The sequence below is a fragment of the Panicum virgatum genome, chromosome 9K, assembly GCF_016808335.1.
Source record: "Panicum virgatum strain AP13 chromosome 9K, P.virgatum_v5, whole genome shotgun sequence".
NCBI lineage: Eukaryota > Viridiplantae > Streptophyta > Magnoliopsida > Poales > Poaceae > Panicum > Panicum virgatum.
In genome coordinates, this window is record NC_053144.1 from 6,439,191 (window position 1) to 6,459,560 (window position 20,370).

The following is a 20,370-nucleotide window of genomic DNA, read 5'->3' on the forward strand; positions in this document are numbered from 1 at the left end:
ATCAGCTGACGTTGGGGCTGCTGACATTGGGTCACTGTCAGCGGGCCCCAGCGCTAGTGGGCCCCACATGCAGTGGCTCAAAGTCAGCCACCGCAACTGCAGCGGATCTCAATCCCAGGGAGACTGGGTAGAGACAGCGAGGTGCGAGGACATGTGAGAGGAGCAATGGATGGCTCGCGCTTTCCAGGACGGCGCCCCTCGGCATCTTCTCCCTGTGGTGGTCGCAGTGGCCAACTCGCACTGCGAGATCTCGGTGTGACTGATGGCTGACTGCTTTGGGAGCAAGAAACTATGATTGGTTAATTCATCTGGGGATTTCCATTCCGATGAATTTACTCTCCGGGTCCGCGCGTGCCTGGGGATTTTTCCCTTAGACCGTCCACAGTGGAGGGAGCAAATACACTGTTTGAGCTACTAGCGACGTCGCCGGCTGCATTTACTCTCCGGGTCCGCGCGTGATCTCCCGTCGCGAGGGCTGTGCGTCTACTGTTCATCGATTAAAAAATGAAATCGTTGGCCCGAATCACCCGCCGTTGCGGACGCCCTTACGATGACTCGTGCAAAAGCGATCCTGAGTCCCAGGGTTAACCGAACCGTCGGTAACCGGTCCGGTTTGACCGGTTACCGGTCAAACCGGCCCGGCCCGGTTCCGGTTTGGTCCGGTATGAAAACGGTTCAAATTCAAAATTTAAATTTGAATTCAAAAAATGAAAAAAAAAACTCAAAAAATTCCTAAAAATACTTCAAGTTGCGACGAATCTAATGATGTCAAATTTTCTCAAAAATTCATTCGTTTAACATACTTTTCGGGCATTTAAAATTAAAACAAAAAAAGAAAAAAAATGAGACGGCCCATTAAGGCCCACTTGGTAAACCGGTCTAACCGGCCGGTATACCGGTTACACATGCGATTTTAAATTTGGATTTGAATGCAAACCGGCCGGTAAACCGGTCAAACCGACCGGTATACCGGTCTAACCGGTCGGTATACCGGTACGAACCGGTTGAACTGGGAAGTTTGAATTTAAATTTGAATTTGTCCGGTTCCGACCGGTAACCGGCCAAACCGGACCGGTATACCGGAACCGGAGGCCGGCAGTTACCGGTTAGCGGTCGGATTTTAAAACCCTGATCCTGACCACCCAATTCTTCCGCAAGTAATGGCCCCGTTCGGATGGCCTGAAAATCGCTGGCTGGGCTGGGCTGATCAGCCAGCCCAGCCGGCGCAGCACCAGCCGCGGCAACCGAAAACATGGCGGAGCCTGGATTATCTACGGACTATCGCTTTCACATGTCACTCGGTGCGTTCAGGTATGCGTGTACTTTCGAGCTCCTACAGAATCTGATGGAGCAGAGGATCCCTCGTCCAGTCTTTCAGGAACCAGGGCTTTCGCCTGGCGGGACCGTGCCGCCGCCGTGTCGTCTTCCGCCTTGCGCGGATGGAAACCAGCCAGCACGGGAAACCAACAAACCGAACAGTATGCTAGTAAGGTGGATACAAATTCAAGGTGAGCAGAGTCGGTGCACCGTGCGTACGTATTGGCGGGCAGAGGCGGAGAGGCCACTAAGTCCGGTGTCCTGGAGTGTGGCGCGGTCGTCATCAGTGTACCTGAGCCGGTGAGGAAGTCGCAAACATGTACAGTTAATACTTGATAGGCCGATGAGCGTTTACTGTCTAGACACCGCGCATATCATCTGGAGAGGAGGAGAGAAAACCGCTGTAAACAAGTCGGGCGTCCTGGAGTGCCGCGGGTCATCACTGTACCTGAACCGGTCACGACATGAAGTCGGCTACACATGCTGCACAAACGCAAATCAACTGCGGAGCTCATGTTTTGCGGCTCCCGTCTTCGCAGCCGTTGGATCTGACTCCCGCTCCCACTCCTCCCCTCTCTCGCTATCAGAAAAATTATAAGATAGAAAGTACAATTCAACCCCATCATATATACTCTTGCAAAAAACCATTCTAGTTTTGTACGAGGCAAACCATCTGTCAAAAGAACGGTATGAAGCTTTATAAGATAGAAATAATATACTACAAAAAAATATATTTCGTGATGCATCTAATGATACTTATTTGATATCATGAGCATTGGTACTTTTCTTTTTATATAAACTTGCTTAAAACTAGAACTGACTTAATTTAGAACAAAACTAAAATAGTATTGTTTGGCACACTTCAATCAACATGCATAGGTCATGTCATATGGCATGCGTTTTTTTTAGCCGGACTCTGCTCATTTTTAGTCACTATCTCTAAGATATCTAACTCACGTTAAATGACAATAAATAAAGCGTTTTTTTGGTGAGGTTCTATGCATTCCCATGACTTTTACATCATGATACAAGTATCCTGAGTGTATGACGGTATCTGCGCAATGCGCAGATAGTGGTTTCTAGAAGACTATGACACGTGGCACTTTCGCTTACGTCATGGGTTGCGTATGCAAAACTAAATGCCAAATGGTACCGTGCTCCATCACATCCACAGCACCGCAACAAATCGATTCCCGGAGAAAACAAGCTTGCCACTCGCCACTCGCCACTCGCCACTGCCCAACTCTCGGAAGGACATCCATGGCGCCGGCAGCAGCCTATGTGGCCATCCTATTCCTCTCGTTCCTCTTCCTATTCTCGCTCCTGGGCCACCGCCGCCGCAAGATCAATGGCGAGAGCAAGAGAATGCCGCGGCTGCCACCGAGCCCGCCCACCATCCCGGTCCTCGGCCACCTCCACCTCCTTGGGAAGCCGATCCACGCCGCGCTCGCGCGCCTCGCCGTGCGCTACGGGTCGGTGTTCTCCCTCCGGCTCGGCTCGCGGGAGGCCGTGGTGGTGTCCTCCGCCGCCTGCGCCAGGGAGTGTTTCACCGAGCACGACGTTTGCTTCGCGAACCGCCCGCGCTTCCCCCTCGCAGCTGCTCGTCTCCTTCGGCGGCGCCACCCTCCCGATGTGCGGCTACGGGCCCTACTGGCGCAACATCCGCCGCGTGGCCACGGTGCAGCTCCTGTCCGCGCACCGCGTGAGCTGCATGCTCCCCGTCATATCCGGCGAGGTGCGCGCCATGGCGCGGAGGATGTTCCGGTCCGCCGCGGCCGCCCCGCGGCCGCGAGGGTCGAGCTGAAGCGGCGGCTGTTCGACGTCCCGCGCCGAGGCGGACGGCGACGCCGACACGGACATGTCCCCGGAGGCCCAGGAGTTCATGAAGGCGCTTGACGTGTTCCTCCCGCTCCTCGGCGCGGCCAACGTGTGGGACTACCTGCCGGTGCTGCGGTGGTTCGACGTGTTCGACGTGAGGAGGAAGATCCTGGCCGCGGTGAGCGCGAGGGACGCGTTCCTACGGCGGCTCATCGACGCGGAGCGGCGGAGGCTGGACGGCGGTGGCGGCGGCAGCAGCGGGGAGAGCGACAAGAAGAGCATGATTGCCGTGCTTCTCTCGTTGCAAAAGTCAGAGCCGGAGGTCTACACTGATACCAGTCATACCCCACCATCATGGCTCTGTGCGCGGTGAGTGCTTCTTCATCCCTTGTTATTCTTGCACTACTCATTTATATGAGTCTGGTTTAGAGAAGGGATTAAATTCCATTGTTTCAAAAAAAAGAGAGAAGGGATTAAATTCCTGACAAGTCAAAATCCCTCCAATACCCCTCAATCCATTTAGAGGGGATTAACCAACAAGGTCTTAAGGGCCCTGTTTGGTTCACACTACGGTTCCTAGTGCACACAATCTAAGAAAAGAATCTTGTATGCATGGAGTGCTAAATGAAGTTTATTTGCAAAACCTTTTTAGAGATGGGTATAATTTTTCGTGGTGAATGTAATGATGGTAATTAATCGATGATTGGCTACAGTGATGCTACAGTAACTATCCTCTAATCACACGGTCAAAGGCCTCATTAGATTCTTCAGGGTTCTAGAGCTGGTTTTATAAACTGGCTTTGTTTAACACTATAATTAGCGGTCAAAGTTTCCTAATACACACTAGTACGGGGAACCAAACAGGGCCAAGGTGCAGTGGCTCTCCCGTCACTACAGTTTTAGTTGCCACAATGATTGATGAATTGGTTGGTTCTTGGTCAATCATCATATTGGAGGAGATAAACGTTGGCATGGAGTAGTAGCCACACTTAGATCAACTAGCTTGTAGAACGTTTATCCAAAATCAGCAATCACTAGCAAAGTTGCTTTTCTCACGTTTATTACTAGATTAGATTTGTATGCCACATCATATTTTTACTAAGGTTTTTGTTTAGATCCCATCTTCTAAAGCAATGTGACTAAACTTTAGTCACTTTAGGGACTAAAATTCCAAACAAAGTGACTAAAAATATTTTAGTCCCATTATCCCCTAAAAAGTAACTAAAAGGAGGAGTTGAGTAGGCCTGCCTCTCATTTTTAGTCACTTTGTTTAGAACTTTAGTCCCTTTTAATCACTTGGTCCAACAGGGGTGACTAAAATCTAATCACTGCTTTTAGTCACTTTGTTTTAGTCACTTGATCCAAACAGTATATTCGAGCTTATCACTTGTTGGGAGAGCCCAGCATGCCATCATGAGCCTAATTGGTTTGGTGTCAATTTTTGCTAAGCCAAAATTAGAGCATGCCAATAAAATTTGGCTACCAATTGTTTAATGTCTAAAAATTGATACTTCGATGTCTGTGACCAAAATAATGGCAAGGTACTAGAAATTTTCTTAAACCTTACAAGGTGAAAAGTATTGGTTGCCAATATTTTGACACCCAGCCAAATGAATATCTAACTTTCCTTCCAACATTTTGGTATTCTATGATTTTGATAAGCCAATATTTTGAGTTGACATGATTTTGGTTCCGTACAAATTAGCATCACACCAATCAGACTCCCTATCTATGTGAAGAACGCAGCGCCGCGCCTGATAGATGATAGTACAGCAACAAGGCTGACTAATCGCACGCCCGTGCAATTCTGTCTCGGTAACTTACAGAGCATGTTCAGCGCGGGAGCTGAGACGACGGCGACGACGGCGGAATGGGCGATGTCCCTGCTGCTCAACCACCAGGAGGCGCTCAAGAAAGCGCAGGCGGAGATCGACGCCTCCGTGGGGACCTCCCGCCTGGTCGGCGCCGCTGACGTGCCGCGCCTCGGCTACCTCCGGTGCGTCCTCAGCGAGACCCTCCGGCTGTACCCGGTCGTGCCGACGCTGATCCCGCACGAGTCCACCGTGGACTGCGCCGTCGGCGACCACCGCGTGCCCGGCGGCACGATGCTGCTCGTCAACGTGTACGCCATCCACAGGGACCCGGCGGCGTTCAGGCCGGAGCGGTTCGAGAGCGCCGGCGCCGACGGGCTGTTCATGATGCCGTTCGGGATGGGGCGGCGCAAGTGCCCCGGGGAGGCGCTCGCGCTGCAGACGCTGGGGCTGGTGCTGGGGACGCTGATCCAGTGCTTCGACTGGGCCGCGGTCGCCGGCGCCGGCGAGGTCGACATGGCCGAAGGGGTCGGGATCACGCTCCCGAGGGCTGTCCCCCTGGAGGCAATGTGCAAGCCGCGCCAGTGTATGGTTGATGTCCTGCGGGAGCTGTGATGTGAGCTTCCAGTGAATGGTACTTTGTAATGGACGAGGACGACGAATCATGGATACCATACCGTGGGCTTTGTAATAAAGCAAGTCGCAACTCGCAAAGCAAAGGGACTGTTTTGGATACATAGGGATTTAGCTTTAAATTATTACTCATTCATCCCAAAATTTTTAGCCCATCCAATGAGTGTCGTATGGTTTCCATAAAAAATGTGAGTATGCACACACATCTAGATATGAGAATGAGAGAGAGAAAGTGATGCACACACATCTAGATATGAGAATGAGAGAGAGAAAGTGAACATTAGCCATGGATCTAAATTCGCCCATGAATCTAAACAATTTACTTTGAGCTAATTTTTAGCTTACCAATTTAAAACTAAACAGTAGCTCTCAAAATTAGCTCTGGGCTAATCTTCCAAACAGGATCAAAGTGAGCTGAAACTTTTCTTTTTTTAAAAAAAGTCGGCCGAAACGTGTGCGCCCGGACTCCAACGCAACATATTTGGTTTCTAGCCTCCGGATAGCCCGATAAATGTTTCTTTTATTCTTCGTTAGATTGGGCCTAATCAGCAAAATCAGGCCCGAAAAGAACTAATTATTTGGCTCACCAAAACAACGTAGCGAGCATTACATTTTGGGCTTTCTTGGCCCAAAACAAATGTGAGGCCTGTGATAGTTAGGTTGCCATTTTACACTTTTACACCCTCTTCGGTTTTGAAGCAGAGTAAAAACCGAGTTTGAAAAATAAACAGAGAAGGTCCTTTTGTACGAGGCCGACTTTTCCATGGTCCTTTCGGAGTCACTGGTTCCTTGCCTAGCCTTTTGGAACCACTGACCGACTGGCGACTGGTCCTGTCAAGCTGCTTCGCCCAAAAGCTATGGAAGCTGATCATAGTACTGCATAGTGCATACTTGGTCGGGATGAACACTGCAATCTCACAGTCACTCAAGTCTCCAATGGGTCATGAAATGGGGGTGGTTTCGCTCTTGATCTCGCCAGCAACTCGAGTTTCCAATATGCATCACCACGAGTCGAGACGGGGGGAAAAAGAGAGCAAGAAATGGCAGAGATAATACAGAAGTTGATTGAGGCATTAAGCACCGTGCAGTTCCAACTTCCAAGGACGGCAAACCGATTACCAAGATCAAGCACAGATGAAACCGGATATCCCCCATGCAAGCAACAGATACCGAAGCCGTCACCGCAGCACTGCTCCCAAGCAAGCATCATCGGCGGCAGCAACTTTCATTCAATGCCTGTCGTGAGGCGGGACACCACGGAGACATTCGTGCCAAAGATCTCGGCATCGTCGCATCGCTGTCTTCTCTCTACTAAGCTCGGACGCTCAGTACAAGAGGATGGAGTAGTTCTAAGCTTAGTACTACTCCTAATGAAGAAGCTAAAGAAAACCTCCTCCAAAATATACACACCCCTGCCTGCTGCGCTGTGGCATCTGCGGAAATAGGGTTCATATGGATCCCTGCGCCCTTTTCCAGCAAAAGCAGCTGCTGCCACCTCCCAAAAAGTTTTACTTTAAGCAAAAGGTGATGGGAGTACGGGAGCTGATTAATGAACCCCCCGAAATAGCCCGATTAGATCCATAACCCCGCACATAATCTGCAAAGCTAGCAAGTCTGCCGCAGTCAGCTAGGCCAGGTAACCGGGGTGGCCACGAGCGCCAGGCAGCGTTCCGGCAGCCGCCCCCTTGTTCTCCGCGGCCGCCTTCGCCACCCCCGCCGCCACGGACCAGAGGTCGGCGCCGTTGCCGTGGCCGTGCCCGCCGCCAGCGACGTGCTCCGTGCACGAGATGGGCACCAGGCACAGCCCCCGGCTCCTCAGGTCGCTCGCCCGCGGCGGCTCCACCACCGTCCCGGCCGCGCCCTGCTGCGCCTGCGAACAATGCAGCGGAGTAGCACGAGCACAGCAGTTAGAGTCCGTAATCACCGGAGGTCATCGCCAATCGAGCTTTCATCAGAACGAAAGAAACACTAATGAAGTTTGGCTTGGCGTCCGGCGCGGCTTACCGGGGCGTGCGCCGAGGCCGGCAGTCGCTGCATGTACGGCGAGCTCAGGGCCTGACACGAAAAGCGACCGGAGCCAGTAAGTCCCCAACAGTAACGTGTACCAGGCCAGCAGCGGCCGTCACAGTGCGCGGCCGTCACAGTGCACGCCGGCGCGTACACGCAAAAGATACAGACATCACTGGGATGCATAGACATGGCAGGAAGACTGTACGAAGTATTGTGTACCGCGCCCAGAGAACATTGGAGAGAGAGGGAAGTAAATCAGCGCACCTGAACCTGGTCGTGCAGGAAGCGTATGTATCCCAGCGCCTCGTGCAGAACGGAAGCCGTATCAGACTGGCAGCGCCAAAGCAGGTCGGTCCATGCAGTTTACATCAACCAAACCGTCAGTCAAAGGTCAAAAAAGAGGCAGGGCGACAGTGTTAATCGACTGGACTTAATTAAGTGCTGCTGTAAATACTCCTACTAGCATGCATGCAAACAAGACTACAAGAGGACCGTGAGGTCTCTGCGTCTACGCATTGGTGACTGCTCAAGCATATCACTGGTATCACTGACCACTTCCTCTGGCCGGTTCAGAGTAGATATGGCAGGAACGCTGGCGATCTGTGTTGCGCGGAGAGCAGTCCCGCCGTGTTTAGTTGCGCGTTGTAAAATTTTTGAAAAAACATCTTTCGAAGTACTAAACATAGACTAATTATAAAAATAATTACAGAACTCGTCTGTAAATCGCGAGACGAATCTAGCGAGCCTAATTAATCTGTCATTAGAGGTTATTTACTGTAGCATTAATGTAGTAATTTAGCATCTAATTACAGCCTAATTAGGTTCATTAGATTCGTCTCGCCATTTACAGACAGCAGTCGCAATGTGTTTTTTATTTCGTCTAGATTTAAGTCTCCATGCAGGTGCCGGAAAAAAAATTTGGAATTTTGATTTTTGTAACTAAACACAGCCCAAACTCTATATGGAGTCTAATTATATTTATACTCCTCTATTTATAATTTTTTTTCTGATATAACATCCTAATTATTGAAGAGAGAAGAAAAAAACAAGACTTGATTTCTAGATAAGACTTAAGTCTACGTGCTCTTCGATGCCAAAAAACCAAAAAGACTTGCATTGTAGAAGGGACGTGGAGTGTTGTAGAAGGGACATGGAGTACATGAATCTTGTGATGGAAGAAAAATAATAAATAATTTTATATATAGAAACTACTATTACATATTTTACATTGAAAAGTATAGTTTCTTGTGATAGAATCTTTAAAGACTATGACTCTGTGACTACCCTGAGCAGCCTGCTTGCTTTTGCTGGTGGCTCAGTTTTTATTTACAGCAGGATAATAAAGGGTGCGGTGAAGTAAACAGCTTTCTACTTCTACGGGCGCGCAGTTGTTACGGCTTGCACTAGCATGGAAACGCGGAAAGGCAAGTACAGGGAGCGAGTAAAGAGCGTATCGCCATTCACACTTTCTGACCTTTCCGAATGGAGAAACCAGCTGCTGCAGAGCTATGATCCTCTCCCCGAGCTTCTCCTTCCTCACCTAACAAAAGTTAAGTTTTTTGTTGACCGATTTCGTACTGGCTAATCGGCTAAACAAGAACAGCTTGCTAGTTTTCTGAATTAAGGAAGAACAGGACACTAGTTTGATCTACTGATCGAAGTGCCAGATTGGTCCACAATTGATTAGCAAACCTTTTTTTTTTAAGAAATATAAGCAAACCTTACTACTGGCATTCTAAAGCAGAAGAATTGAAGAAAGCACAAACCTTGGGCCTCTTGTTCGTAGCTGCAGCAGTAGTAGCAGTAGCAGCGGTAGCAACAGCAGCAGGCGCAGCCTTTCTTTGATCACTGCTTCTTGATCCCTTCTTCTGCACAAGAACCAACCCAACCAAGAATTAACCGACCAGGAAATTTTCTAGGAGTATAATAGAGAACTTGCAGCGAGAATGATTGTTGGTTCATCACTTGACAATGCAAGAAACCATCAGGTCTTTTCCTCAGACATAAAACGACGATCAGGTTTGCAGTAGCAACGATTGCCTCAATACTGAAGACGCACCTTGAAACCCTGTGGCTTTGGGCTGGAGATGGCCGAGATTGTTGTTGCGGGCGGCGAGGACGACATGGAGGAGATGGAGGAGGAGCACTCGGTGGTTGGGCTGGACTTCTGCGGGACAGCCACCGGAATCGCTGCCTGATCACCGCCGTGGTACTGGAAGCCAAAGACGCCTTCACCACCATGGTGGTGGTGCTGCTCTTGGCCGGCGAAGCTCAACATGTGGTGATAGGCGGGAGCTGGGTTCAGGTAGGAGGCGCAGGTAGGAGACGACGCCGCAGCAGGAGTGGCACTAGTGTTCATGGCGGAGACGACACTGGAAGAGGAGGAAGGGGACATGCACAGCAAGTAGTCCTCTTCCCCCAGACCAAGCAAGTCGATGTAGCCTCGCCCTCCTGCCTTTGCGACGATCTCCTCTTCCTTCACCATGATCACTGGTAGCAGGCACCAGCACTGCAGGGGAGATGACGAGTCACGAACAAGGATGTGGGATGTGGCAACAAGAGGATGGCGATTTTGGATGCAAGGAGGGGAAGAGAAGATTGGTACCAGCCGGGGCTCTCTGTTCCGGTCAAAGAAGTTTCGCGCCTCGTAGCCTTCTGCCGCAGCTCAGTGTCTCTGAACTCGGTCGCTCTGTGTTCAGATTCATACACACAGTTGTGTTTAGATCCCACAACCCCCCCTCCGCATCCAAACTTTCCATCGCATCAAAATCGTATCGAAACATTAAATATAGCAAATAATTCATGCATGGAGTACTAAATGTAGATAAATAAAAAAACTAATTGTATAGTTTTGATGTATGTTGCGAAACGAATCTTTTGAGCCTAATTAGGTCATGGTAGAACAATATTTACCACAAACAAACGAAAAATACTACAATGTACTATAGTGTCCGATGTGATTTTTCGCATTCCCTTTTCCCTCCGTCTAAACACAGCCACACTTAAACACTCCTCCGCTTTTGAGGGGTTTTGGAAGAGCTGCGCAAGATTGGAGAGAGACGGGTCGAGCTCAGGTCAGATGGAAGGGGACCATGCTTCGTCTATGCTTGCTCGTTTTCTATCTATTGACCACTGTGTACAAGAGAGTAGCACTAGCACAAGGTTGGAATAAAGGAAGTCTGATGTGGGACTATATTGTCAGTGGCTCATACCAACCTATAAAACTAAAAGTTTTCTTTTGGAGCATAAATGTTTTCGAGAAAACATACCGAAGCACAAATTGAATAATTATTGGAAAAACATGAATTGAATTAGCGCACTTGATATATTGTTAATGTACTACTTCAACTCATGGACCATACTTATGTATTTACTTCCCTTTGTGACGACATGTGGGTAAAATGACATGAAAGAAGTCAAAAGTTGGGCTGATTCTGACTTTCCGTTTTTGTTTGGCTAAAAGCAGCAAAATGATAGATTTTTCTAGATCCAAGCATCAATATATTATAGAAATACGGCTGCAGTTATAGAGCATACTAATATAATATGAGATTGAATACCCAATAGCATCACGATACAGTTATTAGCAAATAATCACTCGTGGAAATAAAAAGCTAGAAAACTTGGGGAAAAAAACTTCAAGCAGTGCATTGTTGTTTTAACAGTAGAAAGATTGCTGCGAAACTGTACTTCTGATCAATGCACACAGCATCACGGCAGAACAATGTTACTTAACTACTCTAACTATCTCCTAATTGGCACCAAAAATTGCTGCACGATCTTACGGTGACATTCGTGAAACGAAACGCTAGATGAAGCTAGCAGCTCGATCCCTCTAGGCGCTTGTTTGGTTCGGCGTCGGCGATGCTTTTGAGCAGAAGAAGCAGAACAATCCCGCGGAACGGGTTGCGTCTAACGCGCTTCTGCCCGCCGCCACCGTAGCAAAACGCGGAACATTGAACAAGAAGCGTGCTCTGGCTCGCTTATGGCTTATAAGCCTCGCGATTTTGTGGGTCACGGTCCCAAACAGGCCCTAGGCAAGGCAAAACCTAGTTTATAGCTAGCCCCCGTGGTTTTATTCACGAGTTTGTGCTGTTGCCTGCGCGTAGACGAGGCGATTAGGTGCACAGATATGTCTGGGCTCTGGTCGGTCGTTTAACCCTAGCCTTGTCCCCGCATCGCCGCCTACGCGACAGACCAACGACCGCGATGCGCAGCGGGCCCACATGGGGGGATATGTTTACTGGGATTTCGCTCTCGCCCTTCTCTCTCCTCCTTGCCTGTGCTTCTCGGGCGGGCCGAACCCCAGGTGGGCTCGAACTACTCCATGGGCTTCTTTCTTCTCTCTCTGTTCGTCCTTCCTCACGTGTATCACTACCCACAGGGCTGGTGGCTGGTTTGTTTATTCGGGCCTCGGATACTGTGGGGTCAAATCCGACATGCCGAGCCCGAGAAGCCCTAGAAGAAGGCGTGGCCTTGCCTGGCCTGTCGCGTGTCCTGTAGCCTGAGTACGTCCAAGTTCGCGTGCGTCGACTTGTCGCGAGCCTCTAAATACAATCGTACTACGTGATGGTGTATAGTAGTTCAATCAGCGCAGTGATATCTACTAGAAAAACGGTCTAAAAGAAGAGATGGTTTTGGATGCTCTAGATGGCCATACCAAGAGCCGGACTTGACAGCTAGGATGGGGGAAAGGAACAGGAGGCATCTACACCTGCTTTTTTTTTTTGATACTGATCTACACCTGCTTTCTAGTGTAGGATGAACGGCTCAGGACCTTCTGTTCTGTGTAGGCATCTAATGCTAACTACATTGAGTAAAGAAACGGTGCAAGAATCAAATGGATGGTTGGAACGGAGTCGGAGGCCATCCGTGATCCGTCAGACCAGATAGTACCAAACGAAAAAAAAAAGATCACTGCAGCATGTGAGAAAATATAAGCAGGAACTTGAAATATACTGCTAGACTGACGGATGATGAGAAAGACATGCGTACCAAGATGAGCGCGTAGTCAAATCTTGGCCAGGTCAAGCACGGGTCATTTGGGTCCTTGCTCCGTAGCTCCTCCTACCTGTTCGCCTAACTGAGCCTGCAAAATCCAAATTCTACGGGGCCTTAGCCTTGAGGAAATGCAGTGCATCAGAACCATGGAAAAAAGCAAACAAAATCCAAAGTTAACAAACTTTCAGAGGATGACTTCATGTCCTAATGTGAGCCTACTCAGCGCATGAGTATTTCAAGCGATGGAAGAAAACCAGTTGAGATTTGAGTCAAACACTTCATCTTTTGCAGCCGGATGCCTTTGCATTCGTCATGACTGACTCGCATATGCAGGTTGGTGATTTACAAGATTTGTTAACTCCAAACGCCTGTTCACCAATCACCGTAGAAGGCAAATAGTACTTTGCAGCATCCTTACCGCAAGATGCTTCTGCAGGCTGAGCAGTTAACGTCATGACAGTCAAACAAGGGCCCACTAATCAGTTGGCGGAAAACATACAGTACAAAATCAGATTTGTTTCTTACGACACAAACAGCAAAAGAATACTGTATTTGAAGTCCTGAATAAGTCTGCAATCAATCATAATTTGTCCGTACCTTTTAGTCATCATTTGTTAGGACACGAACGGTTTGGAGTGGCTGCGACATAGAAGACACCAAATACATCACAACCCAGGCAGACGAATCATAAGATAATAATAACAAAAAACAAAAGGACAATTGGTAGGTGTTCATTTCAGGCACACCTACATAACTTAGCTGCTCGTGAAGGTGCTTGTGGAATGAGAGCGAGGTCGAACGGATAAAGTACACGTACGTTGACATCACAATCAAAATAACAAGACTATGGACTTGTCCGTGCCTGTGTTAAGGTCGAAGAAGTTGGCCTACGTTCATTTGATTTTCTAAAGCCAAACTTGTCTCCTTTTGTGCATGTATGGCCTGTTGGTGTATATATGAGCCTATGTATAGAGGCTCATCTAGAGGCATATATATATATATATATATATATATATATATATATATATATATATATATATATATATATATATATATATATATATCCCACCCTTCTAAGGTTTGGAGAAATACATCATATTATTCTCTCCTACATGGTATCAGCTAGCTTCTCCTTCCTCTAGCCGCCGCCGCCATGGCTGGCTGGCCACCGGCGCCTCCTTCTCTTCCTCTCTTTGCTGCTGCTGTTCCCTTTCCCGCCGCCGCCGCTGGGCCCATGGCCGGCCGGCCGCCGGCCCTTCCCTTCTCCTCTTTCCCTCCTCTACCTGCCGCTGCCCTACTGCGCCTGCGCCTTGCGCGGCGTCGGGCGTCGCCGGGGCCTCCTCTGGCGCGCCCAGATCCGCTACGCCGGGCGCGTGGTTGCCGGCCACCGCCCCCTCTTCCTCTACTCTGTTGTCGCCCAGATCCGCCGTGCCACCTACGTGGAGGCCCGCCGCGCCGGCCCTGGTCGTCCTCGACCCGTCCTTGCTGCCGCCGCCGCGGAGGCCGCGACACCCACAGCGGCGGGCGCCGCCGCCATGGGAGCAGTGGGCGCTGCCTCCTCTGCCTCTCCTGCTCGCACCGTGAGCGCCGCGCACGCCGTGGCCGCCGCGCGCCGCGGACGCCGCCGTCGCTGCCGCCCATGGCGCTGTGCCCATGCCACCCATGGCCGCTGCCGTCGCCGCCGCCTACGGCGCGGGGATGCCAGCCGCCGCCACCGCCCGCCTCGCGGCCGCCCTGGCCGCCGCCGCTGCTGCCCATGGCCGCGCTCGCGGTGCCTCTTCCTGCGCCCGCGCCGCCCATGGCAGCGCCTGTGCCGCCCGTGGCCGCGGCCGCGCTCCTACACGCGCCCATGACGCCCGTGGCCGCGCCCACGGTGCCTCTGCCTGCGATGCCTTGGGTCGCCACGGAGAAGCACCACTTCCTGGTCCCGCCCGTCGGCCCCTTCACCGAGCACGGCGCTTCGTCCTCCCACCAAGCTCCGCCCTCCGGATCTGGACCCTAGATCGACCCCCTCCTTGGTGCTCCTCTCACCGGCCAAACCGGGGGTGGAGAAGGCCGCGGGCGTCGGCGGCGGAGGGGACGTGGTGGTGGTGCTCGAGGCATTCCGGAGCCGACTCCGGCTCCCACTCCTGCTCATGGTCCTGGAGGTACGCCCTGGCCATCCTTCAGCGCCCATGGGCAGGGCGCATCTCGATGTGGCCGTTTCAGGGTCAGAGGGGCCTCTCGTCCTCAGCTTCAGCCGGCGGCCATGCTCGCCGCTGCTGCTCCCCTGTTCGCGCCATTCTGGATCCCGCCCGCTCAGCCCAGCCAGCAGCCGACCTGGCCTGGGGGTGGGACCAGGCCACACTGGCGCAGTCCTTCAGCGCCATGGGGCTGACGCCGCCGGTCAGCACCGAGTGGATCGCCGACTCGGGTGCCTCATTCCACACCACCCCAGATGCCGGTATCCTCTCTTCTGTCCGACCCCCACATCCCTCTTGTCCTTCTTCCATCATGGTTGGTGATAGGTCTTGCATTCCTGTCACCGCCGTGGGTTCTGCTCCTGGTTCTTTTCTTCTTCCCAATGTCCTTGTTGCTCCTCGGATGGTTCACAACCTTCTTTCCATTCGTCAGTTTACAGCTGACAATTCATGTTCCATCGAATTTGACCCTTCTGGCCTTACTGTAAAGGATTCGGCCTCCCGGCGTCCGCTACTCCGGTGTGACAGCACGGGCCCCTTTACACCCTCCGTCTTCCGTCTTCCGCTGCACCACTTTCGCCTTCTTCTTCGTCTGCCGTTTTTGCCGTGACACCGTCTTCCACCACCTGGTACCGCCGTCTTGGTCACCCTAGCCGCGACGTTCTGGCTCAGCTCAGTCAAAGTACCGATGTTCCGTGTACTAGGGCTCCTGCTGAGCACCTCTGTCATGCGTGCCAGCTTGATCGTCATGTTCGACTTTCCTTTTCTTCTTCTTCGCATGCTGCGCATGCCTTTGATCTTGTTCACTGTGATCTGTGGATCTCTCCTGTTCTCAGCCTCTCTGGCTACAAATACTATCTGGTGGTGGTCGATGATTTCTCACACTACTCTTGGACTTTTTCTTTGCGCGCCAAGTCTGAGACCTTCCCCACCCTCCTCCACTTCTTTGCCTGGGTGTCCACTCAGTTCGGCCTCACCATTAAGGCCGTCCAGTGCGACAACGGGCGTGAGTTCGATAACTCCACCTCCCGTTTATTCTTCCTCTCTCGAGGTGTTCAGCTGCGTATGTCTTGTCCGTATACCTCTCCTCAGAATGGCATGGCTGAGCGGATGATTCGCACGACGAACGACGTCGTGCGCACCCTTCTGATCCAGGCCTCGCTGCCCCCGCGCTTCTGGGCGGCGAGCCTCCACACTACCACCTACTTGCTCAACCGTCTTCCGTCCACTGCTTTTCCTGCTCCCACTCCACACCACGCTCTTTTAGGTACCCCTCCTCTCTACGACCACTTTCGGGTCTTCGGATGTGCGTGTTACCCTAACACCTCCGCCACTGCTTCTCACAAGCTGGCGTCCCGCTCGACTCGTTGTGTGTTCCTTGGTTACTCTCCTGATCACAAGGTGTACCGATACTTTGACCTCACCTCTCGCCGCATCCTGATCTCCCGACACGTCATCTTTGACGAGTCGGATTTCCTCTACTCCACCTCCTCCACACCTTCTCCTGACCCCGAGCTGGAGTCTCTGTTTCTGACTGACCCGGTGGTTCAGCCACCTTTTCCTGTCTGTCCTCTCTCTGCAGGTTTTCCCGGCACACCGACGCCGCTTCCGGTGATCCCTGCTGCGCCGAGCGCGTCCCGGTGCCAGCGGGCGAGCCACGCGCGGCCCCCGGACCTCCGGTCGTGCCGCGCGCGGACCCGGTGTCTCCTGCTGCGCCACGCACGTCCCCGATGCCTCTCCCTGCACCTGCGCGGTTCGCTCAGTCGGTGCAGGTGTACCGGCGCCGCTCGGCGCCAACACCGGCGCCGCCGCGGTACGCTCAGCCGGTATAGGAGCACCAGCGTCGTTCGGCGCCGACACCGGCACTGCCTCCGGCCCCGGAGGCCCCTGCGGCGCCTACACCGGAGCCGCCGCCCCCGCCACCGTCTCCGCCGACTCGCTCTCGAGTCGAGCCGGCGGTGTACCACCCGCCAGTCATCCATCGGGATCCTCGGCATATCCATCCCATGGTGACTCGGCGGATGGCGTCTCAGGCCGCGACTCTCTCCGCCACCGAGGGGGAGCCGCGGGTCTCTCCGGTACCCTCCTCTGTCCGCGACGCCTTGGCGGATCCTCACTGGCGTCAAGCGATGGAAGAGGAGTACGCGGCTCTTCTTGCCAACCAGACGTGAGACCTCGTGCCGCGTCCGTCTGGTTGCAATGTGGTGACTGGCAAGTGGATCTGGACGCATAAGCGTCGGGCTGATGGCACGCTGGAGCGCTACAAGGCTCGCTCGGTTCTCCGGGGGTTCACTCAGCGGCCTGGTGTGGACTATGATGAGACACTCAGTCCTGTGGTGAAGTCTGCTACTGTGCGCACGGTCCTCTTGCTTGCGCTCTCGCGCTCTTGGCCTGTGCACCAGCTGGGCGTGAAGAATGCGTTTCTTTACGACACTCTGTCAGAGACTGTCTACTACTCTCAGCCAGCGAGATTTGTGGACTCGAGTCGTCCGGATATGGTCTGCCGGCTCAACAAGTCACTCTATGGTCTGAAGCAGACTCCTCGGGCTTGGTACTCTCGGTTCGCCACGTTCTTGCTGACATTGGGGTTCACCGAGACCAAATCTGACACGTCTCTCTTCATCTACCGCCGTGGGGATGAGACTGGCTATCTGCTGCTCTATGTCGATGACAAGCTCACAGCCTCCAGTCAGCAGTTGATTCAGAATGTCATTTCCTCTCTGCAGCAGGAGTTTGCTATGAAGGATCTTGGTCAGATCCACCACTTCTTGGGCGTCCCTGTTGAGCCTCGCCCGTCTGGTCTTCTCATTCACCAGCGGCAGTACACACTTGATATTCTGGAGCGGGCTGGGATGACTGATTGCAAGCCCTGCTCCACTCCTGTCGACATTCAGGCGAAGTTGTCTACTGATCTGGGTGATCCGATGGCTGATTCTACTGCCTACCGGAGTCTGGCTGGCGCTTTGCAGTACCTCACCTTCACCAGGCCAGACCTCACCTACGTTGTTCAGCAGGTCTGTCTTCATATGCATGATCCTCGGGAGTCACACCTTGCTGCGCTGAAGCGTCTCCTCCGCTACGTCCGTGGCACTGTGGATCTCGGCCTGGTGCTTCACCGCTCGTCCTCTGCTGAGCTGGTTGTCTACACCGACGCTGACTGGGCTGGCTGTCCGAATACTCGCCGCTCCACTTCCGGCTACGCCGTCTTCCTGGGCGGCAACCTAGTCTCCTGGTCGTCCACGCGGCAGCTGGTTGTCTCCCGCTCCAGTGCCGAGGCGGAGTACCGTGCTGTCGCTAACAGCGTGGCGGAGGCGTCCTGGCTCCGACAGCTCTTGGCAGAGCTCCACAGCCCGCTCACCAAGAGCACGCTCGTTTACTGCGACAACGTCAGCGCCGTGTATCTCTCCACCAACCCCGTCCAGCATTAGCGGACGAAGCATGTGGAGATCGACCTACACTTCGTGCGCGACAGGGTCGCCATCGGCGATGTTCGGGTACTCCATGTGCCGTCTACCTCCCAGTTTGACGACATCTTCACCAAGGGACTACCCTCCTCGACCTTCTCAGAGTTTCGCTCCAGCCTTAACGTAACAGGTGGCTAGTTGTGGTTGCGGGAGTGTATTTGCCATTTGTACTCTCTGTGTACTCTCTTTTTGTCCAATTTTGAACACCGCTGCGCCAGTACTTCAGACTGCGGGGGTGTTGGCTTTCTTGTACCGCTGCGCCGGTAGTTCAGACTGCGGGGGAGTGTTGGTGTATATGTGAGCTCATATATAGAGGCACACCTAGAAGGCCATGTATATGATCTATATATCCCACCCTTCTAGAGTTTGGAGAAATATATCATATTATTCTCTCCTACATGGCCCAACAGATCACGGGTTCCCCATTCCTTTCTTGCCTACCTGGCTAGGGATTGGGCAAAGAATAAATAACAGCTGCCGTTTTCTTAGCCTTTTTCTAATTATATTGAAAAGTCAACCCAGCTTTGTTAGTTACAGAGTGAGGATGTGCTCTGCAGTCCAATTCACAAATTCAGATTTCACTGCATATAACTATCGCCGGATTGGAACAGGTATGTGGCACGGAACACTTCAGTTCGATTGTTAACTAACTTTACAGTTCAAGCTAGACAAACTGTTCTACTACAGCGGATCCATGTATCCATATCCATCCACACCCATAGAAACAGCAAACTTCAATGAAGGTGTAGTACAACATCTCAAGGGACATCACAAATATCGAGAAACTCATGGATTTGAGACATCATGCTCTCAGTTTCAAAGGAAGAAGGCAACCTCAATGGATCTCTTTGTAATTTTATTTTTTATAGGTCATTTCTTGTCAAAATCTCTTATTTTCCTAAATATGTATCATATTGGAGAAGAGCTACGCAGGCTAGCTTTTGTGAACCTTAACAATAAAGAGAAACACCCATGGCAAAACCATAACTGGGCTTTGGTTTGTGATCCAGGAACTCTGGAAGGCCCTAATCAGACAAACAATGGGCCTACACTGAGCCTGCCAAAATCTCCATTGCCGTACAAAGTAGCCATCCCAGGTACCATAATGTGGTCAAACTACACTACTACAGACGTGCACCCCATGTCCAGGATACTAGATCACACTCATTTTCTTTCTTTAAAACATGATAAAAAAGTATGAAAGGAAGGATTTGACTAGCCAATTGAATGGTTCATATTCCTTTTCAAAGAAGTAATAATAAATGGATTGTAGCAGCTAAAGTTATTGGTGTCCCACTAATAAGCTTGTCAAACAAAGATGCGTGACCAGAGAAATGGAGAGCCACTTACGTGATCTACAGCTGCAGCTGTCCGATACGAATTTGAACAAAGATAATATGATCATGTAAGCAGACGGCCAATGACTTGGATTGCATGATTTGCTGGAATAATATGTCTGCATGACAAGGAACAAAATGAAAAAGATGATACCATTCGAGGCATTGCACAGGAAGCTTAAGATTGTGATTACCGAAAGATACAGAAACGAAGATACTTTGTGCTGGGTTAGCAACGTCGATTACAGAAATAATGGGGCACTACATTCTAGGATGATAATAGCCAACCCTTCTGAGTTTGACAAATTAACCTCATTTTCCAAAGCGTCAATTTGAGTTGTGATTACTTAAGCCATTAGCTGGGGGTAACAGCCAAGAACCAACTGGTGATTAGATTGATTAGTTCTTCCATTAATATCCTACAAACATAGCAAGAAAAGAGCTCTCAGATTCCAAATTTTAACCTACTTAATAAACCTCCATGACACAGCTATTTTTTTAAGAAAAATAATGAGTGCAATACCTAGACAGCTCTACTTGAATTATTCCAGCCTGAGTATATTGCAGCAAATGGCCTGTAGGCTCCCTTTTCAAAGCATATTTAAACATCCACATGCCATCTGTACATGAGCTTCAAAAAGAATATTGCAGTTACTAATTCAACATGATAGTTTGGTAGCAACCTGATGCATCTGGACGTGCTCTCAACCAATACCATATATCTCAGTAATCAATCAGTCCATTCCCTCCAAAAGCCAACCAAAGACCTCATTCATCCCTGAATCATTTCCCTCTTCTT

The 20,370-nt window shown here is 51.1% G+C and overlaps 2 protein-coding genes and 1 pseudogene across 2 annotated transcripts; 1 reads left to right on the plus strand and 2 right to left on the minus strand.

Annotated features, from left to right (window-relative positions):
* The first annotated feature begins 2,505 nt into the window (after nt 1–2,505).
* On the plus strand, nt 2,506–5,704 carry LOC120649691 (annotated as a pseudogene).
* A 916-nt stretch (nt 5,705–6,620) lies between these two features.
* Nucleotides 6,621–20,226, minus strand: LOC120649694 (transcription factor bHLH113-like). The gene is made up of 13 exons (XM_039926557.1): nt 20,095–20,226; nt 19,766–19,990; nt 19,585–19,690; nt 13,188–13,229; nt 12,773–13,027; nt 12,585–12,678; nt 10,195–10,278; nt 9,649–10,098; nt 9,356–9,457; nt 9,064–9,129; nt 7,854–7,919; nt 7,584–7,634; nt 6,621–7,449 (listed from the first exon to the last, which is right to left on the minus strand). Exons 8-13 carry the CDS (start codon nt 10,072–10,074, stop codon nt 7,207–7,209), a joined length of 954 nt encoding a protein of 317 aa, XP_039782491.1. The 5' UTR covers nt 10,075–10,098; nt 10,195–10,278; nt 12,585–12,678; nt 12,773–13,027; nt 13,188–13,229; nt 19,585–19,690; nt 19,766–19,990; nt 20,095–20,226; the 3' UTR covers nt 6,621–7,206.
* LOC120649832 (spidroin-1-like) lies at nt 12,328–14,254 on the minus strand. Its single transcript, XM_039926732.1, has 2 exons — nt 13,874–14,254; nt 12,328–12,396 (listed from the first exon to the last, which is right to left on the minus strand). The coding sequence occupies exons 1-2, from the start codon at nt 14,252–14,254 to the stop codon at nt 12,328–12,330; spliced, it is 450 nt and encodes a 149-aa protein (XP_039782666.1).
* Nucleotides 20,227–20,370: the final 144 nt, after the last annotated feature.